Source organism: Onychostruthus taczanowskii, unplaced genomic scaffold (assembly GCF_017590055.1).
Source record: "Onychostruthus taczanowskii isolate IOZ18803 unplaced genomic scaffold, ASM1759005v1 scaffold41, whole genome shotgun sequence".
Taxonomy (NCBI): Eukaryota; Metazoa; Chordata; class Aves; order Passeriformes; family Passeridae; genus Onychostruthus; species Onychostruthus taczanowskii.
The window spans coordinates 3,109,025-3,129,059 of NW_024501571.1; the positions used below are offsets into that span (position 1 = coordinate 3,109,025).

At 43.7% G+C, this 20,035-nt stretch overlaps 1 protein-coding gene across 3 annotated transcripts in view; it reads right to left on the reverse strand.

Moving 5' to 3' along the window:
- Nucleotides 1-20,035, reverse strand: part of CAMK1D (calcium/calmodulin dependent protein kinase ID) — a 209,224-nt gene that overhangs the window by 72,105 nt on the left and 117,084 nt on the right. For all 3 annotated transcript variants that reach the window (XM_041413408.1, XM_041413409.1, XM_041413407.1), the window contains exon 3: nucleotides 12,014-12,088. In XM_041413408.1, the coding sequence (XP_041269342.1) occupies nucleotides 12,014-12,088 (75 nt within the window). The remainder of the gene's footprint in view (nucleotides 1-12,013; nucleotides 12,089-20,035) is intronic.

Here is a 20,035-nt window from a genome sequence, read left to right on the forward strand (position 1 = left end):
GAGGGAGCAGGATTCAGACAATTTATTTTGAGAAATCCTTTGAAATGGAACTAAACCAGCCTTTAAGCAATATCACTGTGCAGAAGTTGTACTTTAATCCACTTGGTGTTTGCACAATATATTCGTCCGTGGCACTTACATGCCTAAACTGATATTATTATCTCAAAACTTTGTAGCGTTTAACACATTCATACTCACAGCATCCGCATGTGGCAAAAAAAGGCTATGATTTTCACTTCCCAAAGGAGGAGCAGAGGCCTGGAGGCTGTGCCTGGTCTGTCCTGAACAGAAACAGTACAGTGCCCCACAATTGCCCACACTGACAGGGCTGATGGCAGCTCCCCTGAGCTGGTTCACCCTGAGCCAACCATCCTCCTGGCCAGTGCCTGCACACAGCTCACTGGGCAGCACCAGTACACACCTTTTGTATTTACTGGTAGAGAAAGGAGTCAGAAAGATAATTCATATCCACCCTCAGAATGGGAATATGATGTTCAAGCACACCCAGACAATTTTGCACAGCAGGGCTGATGGTTCTGATTGCACTTATATATTAAGTATAATCTTTTGCCCCCAAGCACTCTTCTCCAAAGGCCCTTTTTGGTGTTTATTATTTAGGACAGTAAGTGTTTCAAACACAGAGCTGCTAACTAGTTATCTTACTTGTTATTGTAATGCATCCTGGGACATCCATCACCTTGAGTTTACTGCTTTGCATGTACAAAGAGAGAGATGGGGACAAGATACAAGTACGACTTTCCTTCTGAGCTGGAGGGCACCCAGGCACACTGGGAATTCCCAAATCACCCACCACAGCTTGCCTCCACACTGATCCAGTCACACTGCACGGGGGAAGCATCAGCAGAGGTGCTGGAGCCCCCCGTACCACGTGCTTTGGCACATTGCTCCTCCATCCCCATATCTGCAATAACCACTTCCACCTCCCTGCAGCACAAAGAAATGAACATTAAAATTCAGGGCACTGCTACTCAGTTTCTACCCAGCCTGGGTTTAAGCTGCTGCTTTATAGCTCTTCCTTCACCAGGTTTTAACTGATGACTCTTTTTGTTTCCCTCCATTGATGGTATGATGCATTTGGCTGCCCCCACATCCATGCACAGTAGGTGAAATCCTGGCTTTATGTAAGTGGATTTTTAACTCTGGCTGTCATACATCTGCTGCTTGAGATTTCCACATACCTACATCTTAGGGATAAATAAATCTATGCAATGATGATGGCCATCACCAGTCATGCTGTTACACTGAGTCACCAGGCAGCCTGGGCTCTGTTTGCTGTAGGTTTCTGCCCAGACATGGATGGCATGGAGGGATAAAGCCACCGCACAGCTACTGCAGAGCGTGGGATTAAGGCATGCCAGAATATGTTTTTCAAAATAGGTCCTGGCAAATAAGTCCATTCACTTTTGCACAGATGGACCACAGTGCTCCTCAGTGAACAGCACCACAGGCAGGACTTCAGTACTCTTATTTCTTTTAACAGCTTACTCCATGAAGAGCAGCACTGACTCAAGAGAAAAAACTCCAACAAACAAAAACCCAATTAATGTTACCCAGAATTAATTAGGAAGGTATTCTCTTTCTGCGAGCAGGGAAATTAAAAGACAAAGTGATCTGAGACCACAATGTAAATCAATGACAGAGTAAGACAAGAACTCCAGATTTTCAGATCTGTGTGCTTTAAGGACAAAAACATCCTCACAAGACTTCAAGAGCAGCAGTCACTGGTTCCTGTTACCCATTGTTGGTAAACAGGCTAGAATATTTTTCCATAGACAAAAGCACCTGTCCTTTACCCACTCTGCTACATTTTTCAGCTTAGAGAAGAATATTGGAATTCCTTTAGCAGGATAAACTCAGCCTTCCCAGAACATCGGAGACAGCCTGATGAGCACCTACCACTGAGATGCTGTGTCTGCTTCTCCTTTCTCTTCCATATGGCTCAGCTTCTGCTTTTCCCTCCTCCTCTTTTGAGCCCTGAGCTGCCTCCTCTGCCAATGTCCCTGGGCTTGCGTTGGGAGCCCCTCTTCCAGGAGACATACACCAGAATTTAGAGCCAAACAACCCTTCCTGATTCATTAAGGGCCCACTGGGGTTTGCAGTGGTCCTTCATGATGGCAGAGGCACATCTTTATGCCGTTTGCCTTGCCAGAGGCTGTCACACACCAGGCAAAGTGACCAAGCAATAAAATATAGCGGTGCCTGCCTGCCAATAGCACCCAAGGGCTTGTGCAAACACACTGGCTTTAGGTGACCTAGAGCAGAACATGAGACAAGTAACAAGAAAATCTTTCAATGTTTCTGTCACACAGTGCTGCTACAGTTTTGGGGAGCAGTATGCCCAGGGAAACCTGCAGTGAAACACCTTGTGCAGGGAGAACCTCTTGGATGAAGACACATGCGAGGTGGAGTGGGCTGAGAGCAAGCATGTGCTCAGGAAAGCTCAGCCACAGTAGAAATCTATTCTATGACTATCACCTGGCCACATTTCACAGCATCTTGCAAGGAAATTGAGGCCAGGGAGAAACTCTAGACCTTCAGCCAACAATAGACAGCAGCTCATCAGTTATTTTTGTTATTTTTCCTTTCCTTCCCACTTTTTAAAATGTGTGGTGTTGTGCAAACTTGCCTTTTTGCTCTAAACTTTCAAACACACACAGCCACAAATGTAGCAGCACATTTCTTTAGTTAGTTTAGCTCAGGGGGGACCAGGATTAAAGGAGAGACTGCTCAAAAGTGTTTCTCTCCATCTTGGTGTGAATCGCTTCCAGCAGCAGCCCTGCCTGCTCCTGTCTGCAGGAATGAGCACTCCTGCACATGTCACAAGCACTCCTCTCTCCCATTCCATTGTAAAAGAAATGCCCACACGCATCAGAGGAATACTCTTTCCCCAAAATGCTCCCACTTGCTGTTTCTAGGAGCTGCCATGGCTCTCCTGGCAGTGGTCACATGTCAATAGCAAGGAGAGGGGTTCCAGCTGCAACCACGTTAGGCTGCAGAGGAAGAGAGTGCAAAATAAAATGCTTTTCTCTAGGAAATTTTCCTTTTAAAATACATTTCATCTGGTGACACAATCATCAGGGACAGAGAGCTAACCTACATTTCCCTCACCACCCTTCAGACAAGGCAGGACAGCACCAATGGGAAGCAAAACCTCTCTACAGCAAATCCATCTTCAAAAGCATCTGAAAAGAGCAGATTTAAAAGTCTCTGGCAGGGAACTTTCAGCCCCGAGAAGCAAAATGTCAGAACCACTTTCTGCAAGTGGTCCTGCTCCATGCTTACAGGAAAACAAGCTTTAATGGACAGGAGAGACCCTGGGCTGCAGTGAGATAAATATTCCTGCAGACAAGCTCGGTAGGCAATCAGAGCAAGGCGATTTCTCTCCTCTCTGCTCAGCATTGCTTAATTATGGTTACACCTCTCCTGTCCCATGGCACTGGGTGATGTTTTGCAGCAGGGTGACCGTGCACTTTAGGACTGAGTACATCTGACATCACCATCACAACAAGGAGCATCACAGTCATGGCAGAATGGGAGCCTACCTCTGTGCTCTCCTGAAGGAATATCCCTTTTTCTGTAGCTGCAAGAGACTCACAGCAGATTTTTCATGGCAAAACCCCAATGAAAGAGAGAAAAATAATTGCATGAATTTTAATTTTCTACCTGATTTTGCATATTACAGATGCCAAGCCCAGTTTTTAGTAATGTTGCCTCTGTTTATGCTAAGGCAGGTCTTAAAATCTCAGCTCCCTTTCAGTGGATTTCAAACTGTTTCTGATTCTTTCTTTACAATGCATTTTGGAGAATTGTATCTTCTTTCCTCAGAGACATCTGGACATTGAAAGGCTCCACTACGTCTCACTCAAGGATATCAGTGCTCCTTAGAGTATCATCAGTGAGGGATGAAGAAAATACAGTTACAGAGTGGTTAAATGCTCCTTGCCAACAGAATAATTAGACAGAATAAACACCAAACTCCTCCAAACCATCTTCAGTACTAGTAGAGAAAGCCCTTTTCAGCTAAGCCAGGATCACACAGCCCCAAATGGGAATTTTGTCTTGGAGAAAGGAAAAGATGACATAAATATTTGGGTCTCAGAACACAATTTCCCTCCAATTCAAGAGAAAAAAATGGCCTTTACAAGCTAAGATATAACCATGTGGCATGAATCAGAAAGAAATGAGCACATGTTCTATAAATGCATCAAAGAAAGGCTTCACCAGCAACAGTATTTTCTTTTTCTGTAAAATGCTTAAAAAAGTAAAAGCTTGGCTACAGCAGACCTAACCAGTGTTTCAGGAAAATTAAAAAAAAAAAAAAAAAAGAAAAAGAAAACCACAAAATCCTCCACATTCATTTTCCACTGAATAATTTTCCAGGGAGAATGTTTAAAGCAGGGACCTATGGCAAGTATTTCTGCAGACCTATGAAAATAGTTTCTGTAAGAGGAGGTAACCACAGTACTGCAAAAAGAAGTCAAAACAGGGTTTCAAACAGCAACCTGCACTTCCACGAAAAATTCTACGTTTTACATTCTCCTGTTTAAGGCCTTGACACCCAGCCCAGCAACAGAAATCGATATGAATCAACCTGGCTTTAAAAATACACCCTAGGTAGAGATTTTGGGGCAATGCAGACGAAATGTGTAGTGAGAGACCTTTTCTTTCAGTGTGAGTATGAACAGGATGATAATGCTCCATCATCACCTGCTGTAATGCAATGCAAGTGTAGGTGCAAGTTAGGCCAGCACTGCCTCTGGAGTCACTTGCAGACTCTTGACCTGACTGCCCAGCCTAGAACACAGGCTGGAGCTGAGACATGAGCATGCCTGGGAAATTGAGCCTGTTTTTCCGCCACAAAATCATGGAATGTCTTCTGGAACACACTGACACGTGGCACTCACCAGGCTCCTACTGTCCCCTTCACCAGAGCCTGCAGAACCTTCCTCCAGAAGAAAACTTTTAATAATGTTTTCCATGTAAAAGAATGGACTTGGGAACACCCACGTTCATTTTGCATCTTGATTCAACACCGTGTTATTTCACTTCAAAGCTTTGCAGGTTGTTATGAAAAGCCTTTTCTGTTTAAATAAGTGTAACCATTTAATCAGAATGACTCCACGTCATGCCTGAGAGAGATCCCACTGTATCATAATGAATTCTCACACTGTGGCATATATGGATTTAACATTTATTATATGCCTTTCTGCAAAGCCCTTTCCACCTGAATTAAACACCAGCTATTTAATTGACTTTGGTGCACCACAGTGTAAATTAGCAAGAGCTGAGAGAAGCAGAACTAAATCTAAAAGACTCATTCAGTGACTACGTGAACATCAAGTAACCAGCAGGGAAACTTCTGGGCAAAGCATGAAAGGAAGGAGATGCTTATCCAAAGCCAACAAAATGGCAAGAAAATTGCTAGGGCTCTAAATAGCCACCTTCCTGCTGTTTGGAGAGAAAAGCCTCACTCCTGCTCTCAGGGAAGCAGTGATATTATACAGGATTACTGGCAGATCTCTGTTGCTGCCCCTTCAATTGCCTGTTCCAGACCAAGCCATACAACACAGGCAGGTACACCCCCATGCCCTAAAGAGGGGCTAAAGAGAACCCTAAATGGGGACTTAGTGAGGCAGCTGCTGCAGGGCTGGAGGAAGGAACTCAAGTTGATGCTGCCAAAACCTATTGCTATTTAAAAAAACAACAATCAAGGCACATACTGTCACCCCAAGGATTTGGTTCCAGCACTTGCTGGTGAGTGGGCATTCCAACAAATAACTCTCTTTTTATTGTAATCACCAACATAGGAAAACAAACAAATTTATGAGACTTTCAAATCTTTTTGTAACTTTAAAGATGAATATATTAGAACAAGTTTTATTTTGAATTTTGGCCAAACCATTTGTTTTCTCTATTGACAACAGCAGCTTTGCAACAATAGATATCTTAAAAGAAAAAAAAATCCATTTTCATCTGAACTCTTCACATTTCTGTGAAAGCAAACAATGCTATAATGCTGGCTGTTCAATGAAAGTGGGAAAATTTTTCTCCATTATTTCTTTATTCTCAAGGCTACAGGAAAAAAAAGATAACCACTCTCCATCAGGAGTAGCATGTCACTTGAATTGAAAAAAACAACCCCAAACCATAGCGTTGCCTTGCTAATGACTCCTTACTGGGATGTTTTGACTAAGGTAACAATAACAAGTGCAGGCTTTGGAACAAGGATGTTGACAATTGTCTACAACTCTTGAAGGTGGCAGAATCTTCTGAGTGGCTTTGGAAGGCATCATGAGAAAGTTTTTTGTAGTCTCCAAGGTGAAGAAGACTCTCACCATTCCTCTGTTGCTGTAGGAACGTTGGGCTGCTGCCCAGGGACTCTAAAAAGCCTGGTCCTAGCCATTCCTACCTGATGCACAAGGAAGCAAGAGGATTGCTGCTCAGGAAAAGGTGCTGTGTTTGGAGAAGACATGGGGGCTAGGAGTTACCAAAAGTTCTGCCACAGCCAGAAAAAAACAAGAAGAAAAATGGAAAGTGCTGGGGACAGCTAGGACTAGCCAACAAGAACCTTCACACTTTCAGGATCACACAGACTCCACAAAATTACAGGTGTCTAAAAGCCATTCCAGTCGTCAATCTGTGGTCTATTAATCTATTACCAATAAATTTGTCCATGACCTGATCTCTACCCTGACATTAATCTTTTCTAGTCTGCTTATAACCTCTCTGCCACTGGAAAAGGGAGATCCTCCTTTGTATTTAGCACTGACCAGTGTAACCCAACTGATGGAATAATCTTTTTTTCCACAAAGGAAAAGATGTCAAATTGGTGCCGGATTAATAACTGCTACCTTTCTGCTCCTGAAGAGCCCATTGGTAAGGCGCTGGAACAGGCTGACCACAGAAGTTGTGGATGTCTCATCCCTGGAAATGTTTAAGGCCAGGTTGGATGGGGCTTTGAGAAACTTGGTCTAGTGGGAGGCGTTCCTTCCCAGGGCACAGTGTTGGAACTGGATGATCTTTAAAGTCCCTTCCAACTAAAATCATTCTTTGGTTCTATGATATAAATTCCATTGCAAATGCAGAGAGATTTCCTTCTGTCTTTTGCATAAAGCTTACACAAAACCCCCCAAGCAGGGGAATAAGCCTCACCCAAGGAATGTGGCATGGCAGATCTGTGTTTTGCTTTAATTAGCATCCTGATGCGATACCGGCTTGGCATGCAGATCTGTGTTTTGTAACACGCCGAACCCTCGCTAGACTCCGTAAGGAACCTGGCAAACACAACACTTCCTTCCATTGTCTGCTGTTTTTCTTGGAGGCTGAATATTTCCATTGAAATGTCACTTACATGCGCAGCTCATGCTCGGCTGCTCTCAGAGTGCACTCAGGCATTGGGTTTTCAAAAAACAAAGTGAATGCAGCACTTAATCACAGCTTAGCACTCTGCTTACTTATTAGCAAAACATACAGTTGAAAGGCAAAATCGCAAGCAGAGTGGTTCCAGTAACAAAAACTTGTGCAGATTTTACCACTGGTGAGTACCTGCCTGTTTGAGCTGCCTCCCAAGGCATTGCAGGGTTGTAAGGTTCTTGTGTCTGGCAGGGTAGAGCTGATAAACAGCAGGAAGGGGACACTGGGATTCTGAGCCTGCAAACTTGTGAGCAGAGCTTTCCTCAGTGCGTGACTTGCACCCGGCAGGAAGGAGCCTCCGTCATCTCAGCTTTTCTGTGACAGAAATCATCTGAATAATTCATCAGAGTTCAGAGACCAAGCTGGAAAAACTTCAGGGTTGGGTGTTTTGGCTCAGCCTGGGCTGAGTTTTTTTGCATAGGTAAGGAGAAGTAATTCAGGGTTGGGTCAAACAGGATGTTCACCCTAAAAACGTCTCAGCAGAGATGCCAAAGCCTCAAAAGGCATCACAGGGAAAATACTCTGGTTTCTTTGGAGAACCAGGAACAGCAGTCCTGCCAAGAGGATCAGATCACAGGTGCCCCAAAGAGGTGGATCACTATACCAGACAGGCATTGTGGCTTTCACTTTCTTTAACTAGATCCTAGCATTGATAGGTATTCCTGTGGATTTGTCAATATTCTTGACTCTGCAAAAAATTGCAATGAAACTCAGAGTGGGTCTTCAGCTTTGTCCATTACTTACCTAGCTGCACACTACCCTAGGCTTCTTCTTATGTTGTGGAGGTGACTTTTAGACCCATTTTTATAGCCTGTTTTCCAAAGGCAGTGAGGCATTGACTTTCCATCCTAACTTGCCAGCCATTAGCAATTTCTGACCCAATGAGTGGACTTTAACCAACTTTGACAGAAGAGCAGAGGTAGCAAAAATATTAAGCTTGTACCTATTTTAAGCAAATATGATTGTATAAAGGAGGAAAAGGAAATTACTGTCTTAATCGATTTTTAACATGGTCCCATATTCTTCTGGAGAAGCAACAGCCTCAAATCCTGTGGCTTTGACTAGCACAGGTTACACAAAAATCTCAGGGAAACCAAACTCTGCTGCTTCACACTTCAGTGCAGGTGAACAATAGAGATGAAATCAGTCAAGCCTTGGAAATCTGCTCTGATCTACGCAGGCAGCACAGCATTTGCAAATGGACCCACAAAACTCAGCTGGAAAAGACATTTAGATTGGATAATTAGGAAAAAATTCTTCATGGAAAGGATTGTCAAGCACCAGAACAGACTGCACAGGGAAGTGGTGGAGTCACCATCTCTGGAGGTATTTAAAAGATGTGTAGATGTGGCACCTGGGGATAAGGTGGGACTGGCAGTGATAGGTTAATGGCTGGACTCAATGATCTTTGAGGCTTTTTCCAACCAAAATGGTTCTAAGATTCCATGTGTTTATGTAAATCCATTTTTATGCGTGATTTTCCAGCATGCAGAAAATGAATCATCAATACCCAAAGAGGCTGATTATGCTAATGAAACATTAGTATCTGACATCACCAACCACAACAGATTATCAAGATCTTTCCCTATACTGACAGGTAAAATAAGGCAGATCACTTGTAAGATACAGTAAGGTAATTCTTACCAAATGGCACCAACTGCAACGAAAAATCTTATAACTGCTCATTAACAGAGCTTACTATTACACCAAAATTGTTCAATAAAACTATTTCTGAAAGCAATTTATTTCCCTCTGTCTTCTGCAATATCCCCTGGGGAAATCTCAAGCAGCATCCAGAAGGAATTAAACTTTCAGAGTTTTATTTTAGTTTTTGTCTTTGTTGCCTGGGTAGGTCTTAACAGTACTATAGGAAATCCAAGCTTGGGAAGGAGCAGTTTTTTTCTTGGTTGGAAAGCACATCATCCTCATGGAAATACGACAAATGTTCTACAGTATTTTTCTATAGTGCCTGCAAAAGTTTGGCAGAGTCATCACAGGGGAGGCAGCAATTATCTACATTTGTATTTGGCCTTGCAGCTATACCAGTGACCACCTCACACCAAAGCTGAGCTACACTGGGAGTCAAAGACAGCAAGGAGTCGTCCACAACCTTGCCAAACACTGGGTTGGAACATCTTGCATTTTGGGAAAATAAATAAAGAAAAAATAGCCCAGCTCTTTATAAGGAACAGTATAGCCCCTAGAGACAGCACATGAAATTCTGAGTTTTCGAATCCAGAAATCTCCAGCCTGGACTTCTGGTCTACCTTCTGGCACTGAGAGGATTGTGTCAGTTTGAACAGTTCTGTGATGGCTTGTATACAATATATGTGAGAACAAGGTGGTGAAACCAAAGCCAGAGATCTTATTTCCGCATGGACACACTGGGAAACACACAGGGCAGAGTCACCAACAGCAACGTAACTCTGGGAAGTGCTCCCAGGGGGACTGGCAGGAACAAATTAAGTGTCAAGTAGACATGGACAGCTGCCTCTTAACCTCCCCTCTTTCCAACTCCAGCACAGACACTGAGACCTTTACTTGCCCATATCTTTGACAGAATAAATGAGGTGTGATACTTATCCTTCAAGCTGGCCTGCTAACAAGCATGGCTTTCACGTAAAAGGAGATGCACTCAAGGACAAACATAAACAGGCAGGCTTGGTCTGCCTTCAAAAACCTTCTCCCAATGAGGTGCTGCAAGATGCTCAGGGGCTGCAATGTCAATTTTCCACAACAGAGTGCTCTAAAGTTTGGTAATGAAAATGCTGCCACACCACAAAATAATCCTTGGGAAGTATTACCTAGAGTCCACTTAGCAAGCAATGACCCAGAGAAAAGGACATATGGATTTGAGATTTGTTGTGCTCATCATACTGCTCTTTGAGTGGCCCTGAGTTTAGCCCTTTTTTTTTTTTTTTTTTTTTTTTTTTTTTTTTTTTCCCCCAGTCTAAGTGTGGCTTTCTCAAAGCTGCTTGATCAGAACCCCTTCTGCTTCACAGAACCCAAGTTTTAAAGGCAGGCAAAATTAGGAGAAATTCTTTAGGAGAAATACACAAAAATGAGAAGCTGAAAAACCCACAGGGAATCTAATAATAATCAGGGCAGAAATATAAACAAAAAGATAAGCTACTTCATGCTGTGCAATGGTTCACAGCCATTGTATCAACAAGTTGGTGTTACCTTGGAAACAAGAAATTATCCATAAATGCCTTCTCCCAAACAGGAATCCATGAAAGGAGGCAAGCAAAATGGATTTTGAGCCTCCTGGACTTTGCAGTGTTGCCACCCAACTCTTGATACCAACTGATCCCAAGCCTAACTGTTGATGAACACTCAGAAGCAGAGCACAGATTGCACCATCCTCCATGTAACACCCAAAGAGATGAGGGTGAGTACCTGGCTTGGATTAACCTGAGTACCCTGATTACTCAGGGTGAGTACCTGAGTAATCTGGAGGGTTCTTGTCCTCTGCACCTTGAGATAACACAGCACTTTCCCAAAAAAGTACAGACAGATTATTGCCTACATTCAGTTTAGTGCCCTTGGTCTATCTGGTAACACAAGGCACAGCTTTTTGTTGGGGCTGGGGGCTGCTCAGAGCTGCCACCCCAAATGCTGATGGGCTCTGGCTTCAGCTGGGCATCTCACCCCCCTGGGCATCAGTGAACCTGTGTCTCCCTGGAGCAGCTAAATGCTTGACCTGCAGAAAATTAACTGGCTGGGTTTACAAGTACAGCTATAACAGAAAGGATAATTCCCTAGTAAGTGTTGAACAGCGAGCAAGTAAAAATTTATACCAAGATATAATCAGTGTCATCTCTCACTACAGAACTACATTTCAGATAACCCAAATATATGGATGCAAGGGTTTTATAAAAGTGATGGTTGAACTATAATAAACAAGCTAATAATAAGTAGGAATAATATCTATTTTTCTAAAGAGATTAAACAAAACTAAGGATTTGTAAATCAACTTATCACAAAATTGGTACTTCCCACAATCCAGCTGGCTTGTTGGAATTTGTACAACACTAATGTTCCTGTGCAAGTCCTTTTGCAGCACCCTGAACTGAAATGTGGGGCTACAAAAACACACTAAGAATTTACAGGATGCTATTCTCCCCACAATGCCAGCACAACAACTTCTGAGGACACCACCATGCCTGGACCAACAGACAAGGGACCAGCATTTTCCCCAAGGGCTTCCCCTGAGTATTTAACCCCAGAGTTGCCTCTGTCAGATGCTCCAGGCTTCCCTATGGCACATCTGGCTCTTCTCAGCTGTAATTCACTCCCCTGCTCTGTCTGTTCTGCTCTTTTTTTGATGTGATCTCACAAAACCACTCTGGTTTGATTTGGGTGAGACTAGTCACAAAACAATTCAATTCCCAATTTTACAACAACCCAGCACATCACAGCTAGAGGTCTGGTTTTGACCACCCTCCAGGGATTTTGCAGTCTGTAGCACACAAGACAAATACCTCTTACAGATCCTATTTTTTCAGTTAAAGAACAAAACCAGAGCAAGAAGAGTTGGCAACTTTGATATAAAGACTTCATTAGGTTCAGTACTTACAACTGCATGACCAAATACAAATGGTTTGGACTCTCATAGATGTCTTCCAGAGCAACTATATTTTCATGCTTGATCCTGAAAAAATACAAGATAAGATAGGATGAAATAGCGATTTTCATTTTTTTTCACGACTGCAAAACATAGAGCTATTTTTAGTTACATAATACTTGTCAGTGTTTTATTCAACTTCACAAACTTTTTGCAAGGGTGTGTAATGACAGAACAAGGGATAATGGCTTTTAACTGAAAGAGGGTAGATTTGGTACTAGGAAAAAATTCTTTATTGTGAGGGTGGTGAGGCACTGGCACAAGTTGCCCAAGGAAGTTGCAGATGTTTCATCCCTGGAAGTGTTCAGTGCCAGGTTGAACAGGACTTTGAGCAGCCTGGTGTAGTGGAAGGTGCCCCAGCCCAAAGCAGGGGGATAGGAACCAGATGATCCTTGTAGTTTTAGGGCCCTTTTGACAAAAGTAAACAGTCCAAAGTGCTTCACAGCCCAGAATACGGTTATTATTCAGAAAAAAATTCTTTCAATCCTCTCTGAAGCCAAAATGTGTAGCACTTAAATATCTGAGGCACTAGAGGTATACAGTTCCTGTTCAGGTGAATGAAGATATTTGGTTGGAGGCTGAATTCTCAGGACAGCTTTGCTGCAGGGTGCAAGGGAGTGACATAGGCAGGGTGCAGGCTGGCAGGCAGAAAGCAGGGATTTGACCCCCTGAAGAAGCTGGCACAGGGAACCAGCAGCCATGTGACAGCCCCACGCTCCTTCCCACCAAATTCGTGCTGCTCTGATGTTAAGCCTGGTCTTGATGCCCGAATTTCCCTGCAGCATCATTAAGCACTTTGTGCACCAGCTCCAAGAGTCTTCATGGCTTTTTTACATCCTTGCCATTCCCACCAAGCCTCTTGCCAAAACACTAGCTCTAAAGAGAAAAATCATCTCTACAAGCACACATCTAATTAGCTACCTCAGCAATGCCTCTGTGTGTTTGTTCCTTAAATGTTTACAAATAATTTGCAAAGGATATATTTAACTTGTGCAGATCCTGAAGAGACTACCCCAGTGCAAGCCCAGGGCAGAACATTAATTACACCAATTCCAAACAATATTTTAAGAGCAAGAGAAAGATGGAAAATTCTAAGAGGCCACTCATTAAGCAACAGATGGGTATGTTCAGAAGGAAAGTAAACATGCATTGTCAGCAAATGCAAAACTCTCTACATGTTTCTAGGTTCAAGTAGCTTAATTAAGATGCTTAATCATGAGTCAGGACCTTATCCTCTATGGTCACAAGTGTCCTAACACCTGTGTGATGACGTGGAGAGCAGAAGGTCCATTGTGCCCAGCAGGATCTTTCCCACAAGCATACAGACTGTTTCCTCTGAATTCACTGGAAATATTATGACTGACCTGAATTTATGCCCATAATCAGTCATCAAAAGCTGTGTTCATGCAAGGACTTTCACACACAGGAAATTTAATGTCAACAATAAGCAAACTCAAATGTAATACATTGCATGATGTTAGAGCAACAAACACATGACTTGGCTCTTCATTCTACCTAAATGGCTGGAAAATCCCATGGTACTTTAGCAAAATTTCCAGGTAGATTGCATCACAAATTAAATTCTTAATATTTGCAACAGGAAACCAATACACCCCCCACTTGGCTTTACACAGGAAATGTTTGGAAGCATTTGTTTGTTGTGCAGGTCTAGTGCCTGGTCCCTTCAAGGGTTAGTGAGGACAAGGGCAGGTTTGCCCTGTTTAGTTTAGTTGAAGGTATGTTACAAATGACATTTCAAGCAATTAGTGATTTTAAATGAAAATTACTATATTTATTTATCCATTTTCCTTTATGCACCACACACATTCACACAATCCTTTGTGCTGCTCCTGCCATCACAATGAGGGCAGTTTAACACAATCAATCTTCTGTAATGTTTAAAGCCCCCAGTTTAGCCTGCGGTATGGTTTTCATCATGCATACACGAATACTTTGCATTTCTAACTTTGGAAAACCTCAGAGGCTCCCCACAGCAGCCTCACCATCACACACATGGTCACCCACAGCAAGCAGCCAGGGATGTAGAGGCTGGGGAAGAGCTCATCAGAGATGCAGCGCTGAGCACGGGCGGCTGCAGCCCCTCTGCCCTCCCTGATTTGCAAACCAAGCAGGCACTGTGCCCTGTGCTCAGGAGGGAGGGCAGATAAACCTGCTCAGGGCTACAGAGACAGGGAGAAAATGTTTAATCCCACTCCTGCATGGTCCTCTGTATTGAGCCCATCTGTCCCCCCCTGAAATCAGAGGCAGGCTGTGAGCATGTGGGAAGACAGCAAATAGGAAGTGTAATCTGGGAGAAGACAGCTGAAGAAGCTGAATCACCCCCAAAGGACACAAAGAGCATCCCCCAAAGGGATGATGGCTTTTGGAGCACGATGCCCCTTTGGGAGGTGGTGTCTGCACACACCAGCCACCCCAGCTGGTGGTGGTGCTGCACTTCAGGGGCATGATGAGAGGGAAAAAGGCATTTTTCTCCCCTTTGTCTCAGCCTCCCCAAGACCAGCAAGGCCTCAGTCATGGTGTTGTGCAGTTGTGCAGTGTTTAATATCCCTGGTCAAGTGCACATCACACACCTGCAAATGAAGCAGCTTGTCCTGCACAGCTTTTCTCTACTCAGAGGAACTCTCAAATGGAAAGCTATTAAAAGGAAAATGGAATTCAAAGTTAAAAAATCAACAACATGGAGATTACATGGGGTGAAGCCCAGTTTAGACAAATTGGGGGATCGTGTTGCTGGAGCTGGACCAGAGCAGCCACGGGGTTCCCAGCAGAGATCACTGCTGCCAAGCAGCAGCTCCTCTGCCACTCACTCCAGAAATTCACACAGAAATCCATGTGCTCCTTTATTCACACAGAAATCCTTGTGCTCCTTTCTTCCTCTTAAAGCATGAGCATGCAATCACTTACAGCCCTGGTACACAATTATTAATCCTTCAAGGATGAAAAATGTTCATTTCAATAACACCCTGGGGTTTGGGCAAGCAGGTGTGGCATAATCACAAAATGTTTTGTTGGTACCACAAAGTCCAATGAGGATGGAGCAAATTTGTCCCACCCCTCTGCAAGCAGATCAGCAGCGCCAGATGTGAGTAAGAGGCAGACACTCCCTCTGGTTTGCAGGGATGCTTGGGTACACCGAGAGCCAAGGAAAGAAGCACTGTGAAGCAGCAGCTACTTGCTGGTCACAGAGCAGGAGGGATTTGGGGATGGGTTAATTAACTCCACTTTTATCCCCTCCTAGGAGCACCAAGTGAGTCTCAAAGGTTCAGAGGATTCATTCTGCTAAGCCTCCAAATGCCTGCACGCAGCCCTGCAGAAATACTCACTGGAATGTCTGATCTACTCAAGACCTGACAGGATTTATTATTTTAAAAGGTGCTGCTCTCACTTTACAGAAGGGGAAGCATTGTGCAGAAAAACTACCAGTTCTTCTGTAATCACCAGTGAGAATGGAGAAGAGAGGGCCAAGATTCAATCCCAGAGTAATATTTAAATCAATGGGCCATATTATTTCAATTCCTTCTCCTTCCTACCTCAGTGAGAGAATCTTAACCCCACTTCTCTGCAGACCTTTCCTTCCTTCTGTCCTCCCTCTCCAGATTCCTGCCTTCCCAACATTTGGTTCCCACCTTGCAACTGCAATTGACAAATCTGCCTGGTTAACTCTGCATAAAGCAGCTCCTTGATGCTTTTAGGGTACATGATAGTGCAATATCAGGGCTGCAGCACAGGGGACATGGACATGGGCTGGGGTGACAGCGATTCCCTTTACTTGTTTCCAAAGAAAAAAAGCCCTGAAAGTGAACATCAAAGCATGGACTTGCTTAAAGCAAATTAGATCCCATTATGCAAATTTATATGAAATAAGAAAAATTGCTCTTGCCACCTTTTCAACCTCCCTTTCATCACATTTGCTATTTTTCCTTATGCTCCCCCTCCATCCTGGCAAACCCCATGTGCTGCTTGCATCTCCCATGTCCCAGTGTGTCCCCAAAATTCCTCCATCTGTGGCACAAAGGGCAGGTGCCACCTCCAGCCATCACTGCTTTGTTCAATTTCAGGAATATTCTGAGGCCATTATACAGAAAGAAGTTGTCTAGAATTAAAAATACAAATAAAGAGAGGCTATTTCTTCTTTAGATTCAGGACTTTTCACCCTACAATTCTCATGTGATGCTGCAATCCATGGGAAAAAGGATAAAACTAGGAGTAAGAATCAAGGGAATTTAAGCATACCAAAAAAACCCCAAAAAAACAAAAAACAAACAAAAAAAAAAAACAAACACCAAAACCAAAAAAACCCCACAAAACCAAAAAAACCACCCCAAAACCATAAAGAGGAATTAAACCTGGTAAGAAACTATGAAAAGTTTAAAAAAAGAAACTATGAAACTATGAAAAGAAAGGATGGATTCCCCCTGTTCAGAGCAGCTCTGGGTTGGATGCTGTGCCTCAGGCAGAAACAAACCTTGGGGCTGGATGCAACCACGCAAAATGATCAAGCTTCCCCTCCAGACTTTCAGTCTATGATTCTGCCACGTGCTCTTACAAAGGGATCAATGATAGAAATGAATGAAGGCAATGCTGCACTCGAGCAATATTTTAACACGCAGCCAAGATTTAAAGGAGCAAACTGAACTGGGCAACCAAGGACTTCAAGTGAGTTTTCTGGGCATGGCAGCTGCGCAAACAAGAGCTGACAAAAGAGTGCTTGATCTGCAGCAGAGCCCAAACACAGCCTGGCCCCCTTTGCTTCCTGTGGAGACCTTGCATGAGAGCATTGATAGGGGAATTGTCATTTTTCTCCAACTGCTACTGCTAAAACATAGAAACTTCCACCTCCAAAGGGGCTGAAATACACCCCCAAAACAAGACCTGACATGACCAGGGGTGACATTTGGCTCTGCTCACCAGTTTCCATCACACCAAATGGGCTGTGCTGCAGCACAGGAGTGGTGATGAGTACATGGCATGGCACCCCACTGATGCTAAAATCCTCCCTTGCCACTGGCTAGCACAGAGACACCATGTCCTGCTCACTTCCACCAGAAGTGCACAAGCCCCCATAGGTCCAGATCTAGGTCTAATGGACAATACTCACTTCAATGTTTGCCAAAAAAAAAAAATCTAAAAATCAATATATTTCATGGGCTTTGGCAGGAGATTGCTTTTAAGAAGCAAGGGATTAAAATTTGGAAGTTGATGTACAATAAGGGAAACCAAATCCTTTAATGACTGAGCTTTCTGTACATCTCTGCTGGCTCCTGACCATCCCAGAGGCCAAAGAGCTGGCATTAAACCTGCTGTGTGCTGCCATGGATCATTAATTAGAGGGGCTGCACTCTGCACAGATAAAAGCAGAGAACCCAGATTTTGCTGCTGCTTTGGCTGCTTATCTGCCAGGAGAGCACGTGAAACAGCCCAGCTACAAACCACAATAGAATCATTTACTTAATATCTATCATATCTATCTTAATATCATATCTATCACTTAATATCTATCATATTTAACACCAAAAACCAGGATCAGTTAGAAGAATACTGTACAAAAACCTTGGGCAAACACAAGAGCTGCTTAAGTAGGGCAGGTCCCCCCCACAACAACTCTTTTCAAGTCAGTGTTACATTTGCAAGACGTGACATTTAATGCTGCACCTCCACCAGCAGCACGTGTCACGGGTAAAATGCCACAAGAAAGCAGGAATAATTTTGCAAAAGCCAGAACTAACAAAGCGTGAGTCTGTAAGGATTCGTGGCTTTGAGTAACCAAATGTCTTTGAGAATCAATGTTCCATTACTCCCACATGTACCCTGGAGAGAGTTTTGCCAGCAGCACCAGGGTTGATGAGTTGGCCAAAGGAAGTGTTTAAATCAGAGTTCCTGCTGTGGAGGGCACTGCAAACTTACCTTTGCTCATCTGTCTCATTTGTTTGAAAGAGTCAATAATTCCAACAGATAGTAGGATAGTCTCACACATGTTCACAGAGAGTGATCAGATCAGATTGCTTTCCACTTGAAAGAAAACTACCAAAAATTCTTCATGATTGCTCAGAAAATGTGAGGATGCATGGAAACAAGCCAGCCTGATCTCAAGGAGAAACTGGCAATTCTGCCAAGAGGGAAATGGGGCAGAGGGAGATGGCAGGGCTTGGTATGGGGAAGGAAACTGGTGCTGTCCTGGAAATAGTTGGCTGGCTACAGCAGAGCTCTGCCCACCATTCCTGCTCCCAAAAACCTTTCCAATACTGATGCTGTGCATGGGACTTGCACTGCCTTACCTCAGAGCCATTCTTGTATGAGGGTCCCAAAACTGACACCAAGATTGGAGGTGCAGCCTCACCAGTACAGAGGGGCAGTCTCTGCCCTGTTCCTGCTGGCCACACTCTGCTGATGTTTGGGGTGTGAAAGGGAGGGAGGACAGCGTGGTGCCTCACATCACACGTGCCCCATTGATTTCCAAGGGTCCAAATTGTGAGAAGCTGTCAGATTGATGCCACCAAGTCAACCACCTTCCCTGAAATGGGCAGCTGGAGACAGCTTTAGAAGGAAGGTGGAAGGTTTAATGACCCTGACATTAATTTCTACTACTTCAAATCCCCCACAACATCCTCCCACCACAGCCAACAAGAATGTGGTCCAGCAGTGGTGACAACTTCTGTGGCTTTGGTCCCCACCATCTCAGGGCAGCAGTCTCCCCTCTCTCACTCATAAACACAGATGTAAATAATGCAAAACTTAGAGAAGCCTCAGCTCAGACACAGAGCAGAGATGTGAACAAAACCAGGCAGATGTCAGTTGCTCAGCAAAGGTGGCTCTACAGAGTCTGCAAATCCAAAACATCTGGTTTTTCTCTCCTACTACACTTATATTGCCAGTGTTTTTGGAAGCTGTATCCCTAATTTGTCTGTTGGAATGAGCTGGAGGAGGGTTATTGGATTCTGTACTGAATATTCACTTGCCTTAAAAATAAAACAGAGCTCATTTATTATGAGCTGTAACTTAGAAATGGTGCTACATCCCCATGCCAGACGGCGTTTTTTGACCTCCTCTGATCTCCTACCAGAGTGATATCTTTTGTTCCCACCCACATTACACATCTTGCCTTGCTTGATCTAACAACTGGGCAAGGGACAGCTAATTCCAGCTCAAAGCCAGATGGTTCAGTGTCCATATGCTGACTGCCTGGCCAAATTAGTTAAATCTCCGTGGCTGGAAGGACAAGGAGTTGAACTTTGGGGTCAGGTGGGGGCTTCAAAACACAGACTGCTCACAATACAGGAAGGAAATTAGTGTCTTCACCAATATTTTTAAGATCTCTATGCTTCTGTCAGGTTAATCTGGTCTGCTTTGGGAAACCAGATAGAAGAGAAAGACCCTGGATGCCCTAGAAGATGGTACACAAAGGCAAACATGGAGAGATGAGTCACTTCATAACCTTCCCTCCCTGTGACTGAAGACGAGACTGTGGCAAAAAGCTCCAGTGTTGGTAGCAAGCAGCAAGTGGCTCAGAGCAGGTGTCTGAAGGAAGTAGGAACTGTCAAAACTCAGAAGAGAGATGCCCACCAAAAGACCTACTTCTATTAGCCTTAGAAGGCAGTGATGATTTTAAAATTAACATGATTTCCAGTTTACTTTTTTCACACTTTAACACTTCAGTTAGGCATGAAATATTCTGTATGCAAAGCAATGGGACAGGATTTGTCCTGATCCAGAGTCCTAGGATTGTCTCATGATTATACAACTTGACCTCTCTCCATTTCATTTTCCAGATCCTACTCATCACCTCTATAACCTCCTGTTACTCAGGAGTGATGACCCAGAAATATTTCCATCCATTTCCATGGTCTTTCTTCCCTAGCACTGCATGTCTTCTATAGCAAATCCCAGCCTTATGTACCACGTGCATAAAATGTTCTCATGAGATTTTGCAGTGATAAAGTCAAGCTGGACACGTTC